The sequence below is a fragment of the Rutidosis leptorrhynchoides genome, chromosome 4, assembly GCF_046630445.1.
Source record: "Rutidosis leptorrhynchoides isolate AG116_Rl617_1_P2 chromosome 4, CSIRO_AGI_Rlap_v1, whole genome shotgun sequence".
Taxonomy (NCBI): Eukaryota; Viridiplantae; Streptophyta; class Magnoliopsida; order Asterales; family Asteraceae; genus Rutidosis; species Rutidosis leptorrhynchoides.
In genome coordinates this window covers 462,641,283-462,651,290 of record NC_092336.1, presented here as the reverse complement: position 1 = coordinate 462,651,290, position 10,008 = coordinate 462,641,283, and the positions used below count along the sequence as shown (strand labels likewise).

General features: G+C 36.6%; 1 protein-coding gene across 1 annotated transcript; it reads left to right on the top strand.

The window, feature by feature from the left end:
- Nucleotides 1-1,279: 1,279 nt before the first annotated feature.
- On the top strand, nucleotides 1,280-5,495 carry LOC139842242 (uncharacterized). The gene is made up of 7 exons (XM_071832409.1): nucleotides 1,280-1,997; nucleotides 2,839-3,336; nucleotides 3,432-3,584; nucleotides 3,746-3,814; nucleotides 3,921-3,968; nucleotides 4,058-4,494; nucleotides 4,881-5,495. The coding sequence occupies exons 1-7, from the start codon at nucleotides 1,280-1,282 to the stop codon at nucleotides 5,493-5,495; spliced, it is 2,538 nt and encodes an 845-aa protein (XP_071688510.1).
- Nucleotides 5,496-10,008: the final 4,513 nt, after the last annotated feature.

Genomic DNA, 10,008 nt, shown 5'->3' with positions numbered 1-10,008 from the left:
TGTAAATTAAAATCTGAGATTTCATATACAAGCAATGGACCATTCTCACCGGTACGGCCTCGAGGTGTGCCCTCACCTTACCCTCAAGGGCGCCGATATCATTCATGTGCCCTCACCTAGACCTCAAACTCTCTCTCCAACTACGCCCTGAAAAATTTCATATATACACACAAGTGAGGACGAGCTAGGAGAGAGAAAAAGCTTGTTTGAATTGTATTTATAGCTTAGAATCTTGTACTAAAAAAAAAAATTTGAGTTATGTAATACAAAGGGAGTATGTTATTCATTAGTGGTATGTGATGGAAAAGATGTAAAGAGATTATGAAGAGAGATAAGGTTAATGTGGCGTTAATGTGATGGTATTAAAGAATGATGTTATGGGTTTGAATGATTTTATTGCTTGGTATCTAAATGCTTGCTTAACATAGAAAAAGACTAGATACATACATTATTTGGTCAACCTTACTTTAATTTGAAAACACGTTTATTTGGTGTCGGTGAATATACTCCATTATCATTAAATTGGAAATTCAATTTTATTTTTTATTTTTTTTTATTTTTCGGCAAAAAAAGAAACAATATATTAATAACCATTATTACCTTAATCAAAGAAATTGGAAATTCAATGAAAGCCTACGTTGTAAAGCTATAAAATACTCCGTAATTTTAATTTTTTTTTTTTACCTCTATTCTCGCTTGTAATTGTCTATCTAATGTAGTAATTTCTACTTATCCTCAAAAACTTTCACTTACGAAAGCAACTATTAAAAACTATTAACCTTTATATTCTACAGAGTAGTACCTTATTATTAGTAATTCTTAAGTCTTAATTACTTAAATTCTAACGATGGCCTCTAAGATTCTACTTACCAAGCGTAAAACAATTACAGAGTAACAATTAAACATTTAAGTAACCGTTAATCAAAGTATCGTTGATTATTTAGAAGTATTAACATTTCAATATAGTAAATTGCTTTAAATATGAAGAGAAAGTGACAAGAAATTTTATTTAGGGACAACGACGAAGATATTAAGGAGTAATAAATTTGTGAAGGGGGATGATTCTCACACACTGTTTTTTGATCATCACACACCAATTTACTTGAACTCCTCCTTAATAATAGGGTAAAAGGGTGTGTGAGGATCAAAAAACAGTGTGTGAGAATCATCCGTCTGTGAACTACCAAACCAAAATTACTGTACTATTTTTTGAACAACATTTGAAGTTAAGTTTTACTGCTAATATAGTTGGTACCCCAGTTCACTCACTCTGTAAACCATGGCTTCCATAAAATCACAACCATCGATTGCTACTCAAAACGACGACGTATCGTCATTAACATCATCATTATCGTTATATCCGCATCCGTACACCGTCAACGTCGCCAATTTTGTAACAGTCAAACTTTCCGGCTACGAAAACTACATCATATGGAAAACACAAATGCTCTGTTTAATCGAAGGTCACGACATGCTCGGATTCATCACCGGCGATATCCAATCACCGCCGGAAACATCACCGGAAAATGTTCAGAGGTGGCGGAGATCCGACGCGTTACTCCGCGGATGGATTCTAGGTTCATTAACTGATAACGTACTTACTGAAATCATAACCCTAAAAACTGCAAAAGATGTATGGCTGCATTTAGAAACATGTTATAGTAATAATGATTTAAGTTTTTCAGTCATGAAAGATGAAGTTAACGGTGTGGATTTTAAAATTGAAAGTGAATTGATGATGATGAATATGAATACGAGATCTACACAGCATTCGAGGTCGTTACCGGTTCCACTTAGAGGTGTTTCGCAACAGATTGATTTGAAAGGTGATTCAGTTACTCCTGGTGGTGATGGCAGGATGAATAGTATGTATAGGAATTCAAGAGGGTTAGGGTTAGGGTTAGAAAACATGGTTTTCGCAGAGGATAAAAGCTGGACGGGTGGTTCTACGGGTCATGTTTCGTTTGATCTAACCGAGATGACTGATTACTTGCATGGTAGAGTATAACCTTTTTTTTAATGTGTTTGAGTTAAAATTGAAAAGGCATTGATTAATGGCTTACGAGCTGATCGACTTGAGCTTACGAGCTTTAATAAGCCGTAAGCTAAAGGCGATGAGCTTGTAAGCTGTTAAAAATGTGCTTGGGTAGACTGATCATTCAAGTTTTAGTTGCATTTTATAGTTTGGATTGAACTGATAAAATTATGCACTACTTGAGATCAGCTGTTGTAGGACGTGGTTTTCTTTTAGTGAGTGGTTAATTATGATTAATCTTTAGGCTAAATGGGTCCATTTTTAACACTTTGTGAATTAGTTAAGATTAATATGATTTGTTGAATTCAACTTTACTATCTTTAGAGTTTGGTGAAAAGCAGGTCACATGTGCAGGTGAAGCCAAAATGTTATAAGTTGACTATTTTTGAACAAATTAGATCCATAAATTATGCAATGAAACTATTTCATCTATTGTCATTTTTGTGTATTTAACGGTTGATTCATCTTTGGATTACTGTCATTGTCCAGTTAAGTTTCTGATATTTCATGATTTTGTAGTGATTAATTTTAACTACTATTAAGTCTTGTGGAAAAAAAATATAGTGGCATGTGTAGGATCAAGCCAAAATGTTTTTAACTTATTATGATTTTAATTTTTACATGTGGTTCTTGATTTTTTATTTTTTTTCAATTTGGTTTTTGATCACTTTCTGTGATTTGTGTTTTATATGAAGAAAGATGATTCTAGTTTTCTTTATTCTTGTATGTATGATCTTACTACATGTATGAATCAAGATCAAGTTTCTTTATTGGTAATTGGGTTTTTAATATCTGCTTGACAGAACCAGCTACAAACATAAATGCTTACCTCCCGCTATATAAAGCCGCTCTTAGAGGTCACTGGGACGATGCACAAAGTATTATAAGTCAAGATAAAGAAGCAGTCACAGCCAATATCAACAAATATGGGTTCACCGCACTTCACATTGCAGTTGGAACAGGAAGACAAGGCATTTTCTTTGTTGAGAAATTGGTGGAGATGATGTCACCGAAATCACTTATACAAATGCTAACGTTGTCAGAAAAATACACTCCTCTGCATATCGCAGCTGTAGTTGGAAACACGCCGGCTGTAAAGATCTTGGTGAATAAAAATAGTAAACTGTTGTATACTGAAGATGTGGATGGTTTATTGCCCATTCATCGAGCTCTTATTAATTCACATAAAGATACATTTTTATATCTATTAAGTGTCACGAAAGGCAACCAGTATCCTAATACTTTCAGTGGCAACATGGGCGTCACACTTTTGTCTAATGTTATATTTGCAGGATATTTTGGTGAGCTATGCTTTTACTAGTTACAGTTACAAACTCTAGTAATTGACTAACATGACTGAAGTTTTAATCTTTTTTCCGTATTTATTTTTTGACAGATATAGCGCTAGACTTATGCACTCGTTATCCCGAATTGGCTACAACGACACCATCTGATAATGTAGATGCTCCTTTGATGGCTATAGCAAGGAAAGCAGATGCCTTTGAAAGTGGATGCCGCCTCAATTTTTTCGATAGCTTAATTTATAAATGTAAGTTTTTTTTTTTTTCTCCTTAGCCATTGAATATTCATGCCCAGGCCACTACTAAGTCTTTGTTCCATCTCTGACGGTCGTACAATGTATAGAACCCATTAATGGTCATGTAATTTATTAAAACAAATATGTATGTCATGTTTTGTTCCATGTTACAGACGTTCCCGATAAGTTGGAGAACCTTAATTCAAACAAGAACCATGGGAAGATGAACTTCTTCAGTTCAGGTTTGCTACAACCTTTCATTAATACGATTTGGTAGCTCTAATACTTATTTTGTGGACTGATGAATAAGTTTTCTAATTAAATCTATAAATTATTATTATTTTGTAGCTCTTCAAGAGATCAGTTCTGGTATCTGGAAAGTTATGGGTAGGATCGGTGAGTATCTCTTTTGTTTTTTGTTTGAACAATAGTCAACTTACAAAAGTCAAAGAAGCTAATTCTTGAATTTGCTATTTGATTTTTAGTGCCACATATTACACACATTCAGAAACTAAAGCTGGTCCATCATCAAGCTCTTACACTCGTGAAATGTCTGTGCCAAGAAATCAGTGCCTTAAATCTCCAATCAAACAGTATCCATTATTCTAAACCGATCATAGAGGCGGCAAGCAATGGTGCTTACGAGGTTGTTCAGGAGATTGCTGATACATTTCCACAAGCGATTTGGTACAGTGATAATAGAAGTGGCCATTTTATGATTCAGTTGGCCATTGTTCATCGTTGTGAAAAGGTTTACAATTTAATTTATCAAATGAGTGACCATAAACATTTTCACAAGACACTCAAGGATTCTTGCAACAATAATCTCTTGCATCTGGCTGGAAAATTGGCTCCTACACAGAAACTTAATCTTGTTTCTGGAGCAGCATTACAAATGCAACGTGAATTGCAATGGTTTAAGGTAAAAAGTTTCTAAATTTACTTTTTTTCCTTTTTTTTCCTTTTTTAAGGTAAGAAACTTGGGTGTTGTTTTTTTAAGATGTTTTTGCCCAAAGATCTGCTGACCATGTCTGTAAAGAAGATGTGGCCTAAAGGTCTGTATGTTGAATGTATGTTGAATAGTGAAGACTGTTTGTTCTTATGTCTGCAGAATAACTTAATATTGTCTGCAGCACTTAAAAGCATATTTTTAAGTCTGCGAGTTTGCAGACAGAATAAGTCAATTCTTTATCTTATGTCTTCAAGAAAAACAGTCTGCAGTAAAAACGTATGCGGACGCGCAGACATAAGACATAATAAGATCTGAAAAACAAACGACACCTTAAAAACTTAATCTTGTTTGTGCAGGAAGTGGAGACGTTCGTGCATCCAAAGTACAAAACCGAGAAGAACTCATCCGAGCAGACACCAGAGATGCTATTTAGCAAAGAGCACAAAAAACTCGTGAGAGATGGTGAAGAATGGATGAAAAAAACTGCGGATTCGTACACAGTAACAGCAGGACTCATTACAACAATTGTTTTTGCAGCAGCCATTACAGTACCCGGTGGTAATAATGGCGATACGGGCCATCCAATTTATGCAAAAGAATTATCATTTTTAATATTTGCTGTGGCAGACGCAATCTCTCTTTTCACATCCACTACATCATTATTACTATTCTTATCGATCCTAACAGCCCGTTATGCAGAACAAGATTTTCTCTTCACATTACCGTCAAGACTAATATTGGGACTCTCGACGTTGTTTCTGTCCACAACGTCAATGATGATAGCTTTTGGAGCGTCATTGTATCTGTTATTCGGGCAGGGTAAAGATTGGATTTTGATTCCGATAGCTGCATTGTCGTGTTTACCGATTACTTGTTTTGTGACATTACAGTTTCCGCTTCTTGTAGAACTAATATCGTGTACTTGTGGTCGAGGACTTTTCGGTAAGCAAAGTAATCGACCATTTTATTGAGTTTATCATATCATTAATTGAAGATTGCAAGCTTAAACAGTCAAAGTACTTGATTTTTGTTGAGCAAGTTTTATGCAGGCAAATGTGCAATGTTGTTTTTGTTGTTAGTACTTGGTAGGTTGAACTTATTACATTAGTTTGGTTAAAGAAAAAACTTACTGTACTACAAGACATGAACGTTGAGAGATTGCACTAATAAGGTTTGGACTTTGGAGAGATGTTAGAGTACGAAGATTCTCATATACTTTTGGGGACGTTTGTGCAATTTATTAAATTTATATTGGGCTAATTGGGTGTGGTTCTATTCTTTAATGTATTAATGATACTTATAAAGACGGTCGTTAACAAAATTCATATTTTGTATGTAGGCGTTGGTTTTGTTTATCGTGTATGTTAGGTTTTTCGTCGAGGCTTGGGTTAGCGTTTGGTCGTCGTCTTTGTTTGATCTTGTTTGTTGCTTTCGTGTCCTCTTTTGTATCCCCGTTTTCTTATCTCTTTTCGAGATATAGATTTGATATATAAGTTTTCGTTATTTTGCCAAAAAAAAAAAAAAAAAAAAAAACAAAAAAAAACAATATTCATATTTTAAAGATCATTTATACAATTTAATTGGACTAACTAGACTAGTGAGGACAATGACCACCCGATACAGTGGATATCTACCCGATTTATGATGTATATGTGACGCCCCGTACAAAACCATCGTGTACGGATCATCAACAACAGGATCATCACAAGGTCAAACACTGTATGCTGTTTGAAAACCGATTTGCATTCATTAAAAAGATAACGTTTTACAAAGATAACATGTCGTAAGACTTATTACAAACCATTGTTCCAAAATAACATAAGTTTAAGAATGCAAAACATAAGTTTCATAATTTGAGACATCTCTAGCAATGCAGCGGATAACTAGTACAGTAGGTCCATAACAGCAATTCAATAACAGCATGACAGCAAGTGAAACAGCATGACATCAAGTCTAACAGCGGAAACAATAAACCTCTAGGCACCTGAGAAATACACGCTTAAAAAGTCAACACGAATGTTGGTGAGCTATAATTTAAGTTGTAATAGTAACGTAAGATAGGCCACGAGATTTCAGTGCTGCAACAGCGTATCAAAACAGTATGAAAAGTATATGCATAACCGTGGGCACCCGGTAACTAGACTTAACGTTTATAACCCCCTGAAAGTACACTTGGCGAGTGCGTATGTTCACGAAGTATTAAACACCCGTTAAATGCTAGCGCGACTAGCCCGAGTGGGGATGTCAAACCCTATGGATCCATATCTAAGATTCGCGTTCACCGGTTCAAAAACCAATGACTAAACGTTACCGTGCTAAGGGGAATGTTTATGCCGTTGTATAACCCACACACATATAAAGTTTAAGTACTCGTGCCTAGTATGTAAAACGTAAAAAGCGCATGTATTCTCAGTCCCAAAATAATTAAAGTAAAAAGGGATGCTATAACTCACAGTGATAAAAGCGGTAAAGTCGGTAATGAAAGTACGCAAGTAGTAAGTCGGTCCGAAAGGTCGTCAACCTAAATCAAAGGTTACTAGGTCAGTAAGTTGTCTTTATAAATTTTAATAGTGCATAAAATAAGTTTAAGTGTCATCATCATCATCATTCATCATCATAAAAGCTAAGTAAGTTTGACGAGAATAGAGATCGAAACAATAGGCTGACTTCGGTCAGCTGCTACGACCTCTACGTAAATCGAAAAGACGCATGGTCAGTGGCTATGGCTCCGTATATGAGTCCGCTAACATCTGACCAATTTTTAGAACCTAACTCGTCTTCGTTTGACTGTGGCGACGGTTTAAGTGCGAGTAGGTCAGAAATTTCAGCACAACTTTAATAGGGTGTAGTGACTATCGGAGGGCCATAAATCCTAAACCGTAACTCGGATTAAGACGAGGCCTAAACGGAAAATCATCTACTCAAACCGAACTAACTGAAAATCAACTTTCCAGTAGCCCAGGTGGTTTGATCAGATACGAAAATCAGTGGACAAGTGCTTCGGTGGGGTTCTTGGTGCTTGATGCTCATCACGGTTCTCATCCTTGATGCTTGTAGCTTCAAGTGTACAACTCGTTGATGGTTTAGTATCACTTTTGACCAATATTCACCATCAATACATAATATGTTAAGACCAAGTAAGAACACAACTCATTCATGAGTCTTAGATGGATGATGAACCAAGGTTACATCATATCCTTAGTCTTAACACAATTTCAATTCACAATAACAACTAAAGCTGCAAACTTTACATCAATTCAACAAGTATAAGCACAATCCAAGTTAAATGTGGTGATGGAACCCTATGCTAGAGAGCTTGGATCCATTTCACACAAGTTACAAGGTTGCAAAGCTAGAAAGCTTGAACCTTTAAGTGTTCTTGAAGATCTTGAAGCATAAAGCTTGGATCTTTAAGATATATGAAGATTACAAATAAAAGTTTGAATCTTTATCATAAAATAGAAAGATTAAAGTATAAAAGAAGTAGATCTACAAAAGATATGAAGATTCAAGCTAAAAAGCTTGAATCTTCCATGTTCTTGAAAGATTCATGCTTGAATCAACAAGATATAAGTAAGATCAAAGCTAGAAGGAACTTGATCTTCCACATAATGATGATGATGTACACTAATTTAAGAAGAAAAGAGGATGGAAAAGAAAAACTTACAAGCTAGGAAAGAAAGAAAGAATAAGTGTGTGAAAAGCCAAAATGATCAAGTGTTGGAATGAGGGACTAAAGGCTAGTATTTATAGGCAAATGAAGATCACATGGATTGATGAGGTGGCCAACACCATGGTGGTGGTGGTGGACGGCATTAGAGGGGGGAGGGGGAGACAAAAACTTGCTTTTTGGCTAATGGTGTCTAAAGTGTGTCCTTTTGCTAGAATCTTATGTAACATTTAGATAAACCTTATCCATTATGCTAGTATGACTCATTAATTAATTAATTTATTATTTAATTATTATTATGGGCCACTAGTAATAATACTTGGGCTAATTAATTGGGTCACTAGCTAGAGTAGGGTGGGCTTGAGCCCAACAAGGTAGAAAGTCCAACAAGACTAACTATTGGGCTTTAGCAATTAAATAAATAAAATTAAGTATCCAAAGGCCCAAGTAATTATTATTATAAAATAATAATTAATATTTCGCAGTCCAAAAGTTTCGGTTCCGACAAAAGTCAAACGTGCGCGCAGTCCGCGGTTTATTCGTAACGGCAAGTAACACTAACGGTTATAAAGCATCCAATGGACAAGTTAAGCATTCCACATACACCAAGGCATGTTTTAGGGTGAATATGAATGTAAAACACGTGTGCCAAGGTTCCGGAGTAATAAATTAACGCAATACGCACAAATACGCAGTTTCGCTAAAATACAAGGCACAAAAGCAAGTCGAAAAAGTCGGGTCGTTACATTACCCACCTGTTAATGGAAATTTCGTCCCGAAATTTAAGCTGATGGTGATGGAGTCAGAAAAAGGTGAGGATACTTCTGCTTCATTTGATCCTCTCGCTCCTAGGTAAACTCAGGTCCACGCTTGGCATTCCATCGAACTCGGACAATTGGAATCTTATTGCGTTTCAAGGTTTTGACCTCACGGTCCATAATTTCGACAGGCTCTTCCACGAAGTGGAGTTTGTCATCAATCGTAAGTTCCTCCAGGGGTATGATAAGTTCCGGTGAAGCAAGACACTTTTTCAAATTTGATACATGAAGGGTAGGATGAACGGCACTCAACTGAGTCGGAAGATCCAAACGGTAAGAAACTGGTCCAACACGTTCCAAAATTTCAAAAGGACCAACATATCGCGGGTTTAACTTTCCGCGCTTTCCAAAATGGATTACACCCTTCCAAGGTGCGACCTTCAACATTACTCGGTCACCCATGTTGAATTCGAAGTCTTTACGTTTAAGATCAGCATAACTCTTTTGGCGATCGCGGGCCGTCTTAAGTCTTGCCTGAATCTGAGAAATCTTCTCCGTCGTTTCATGGACTATCTCGGGTCCGGTGATTTGCACTTCGCCTAACTCAGCCCAACAAATGGGAGAACGGCACTTGCGGCCATACAACGCTTCAAAAGGCGCGGCTTTAATACTCGAATGATAACTGTTGTTGTAAGAGAATTCGGCTAGCGGCAAATGCCTTTCCCAAGACTTTCCGAAGTCAATAACATAGGCACGTAACATGTCCTCTAGAGTCTGAATCATTCGTTCGCTCTGACCGTCGGTCTGGGGGTGATACGCGGTGCTCATATCGAGACGAGTTCCCAAGGCTTCTTTCAATGAACGCCAGAATCTGGAAGCAAAACGGGGATCGCGATCTGAGATAATTGATAGAGGCACACCATGACGAGATACAACTTCTTTGATGTACAGTTGAGCAAGTTTCTCCATTGTGTCTGTTTCTTTCATCGCTAGAAAATGAGCAGATTTGGTAAGACGGTCAACGATAACCCAGATTGTATCGTATCCGCCCACCGT

Bases quoted from the DNA above. Each gene is read 5' to 3' on its own strand.
- LOC139842242 (XM_071832409.1), top strand. From the start codon at position 1,280: ATGGCTTCCATAAAATCACAACCATCGATTGCTACTCAAAACGACGAC. The intron at 3,815-3,920 runs GTTTGCTACAAC...ATTATTTTGTAG, and splicing joins GATGAACTTCTTCAGTTCAG to CTCTTCAAGAGATCAGTTCT. The intron at 4,495-4,880 runs GTAAAAAGTTTC...TTGTTTGTGCAG, and splicing joins GTGAATTGCAATGGTTTAAG to GAAGTGGAGACGTTCGTGCA.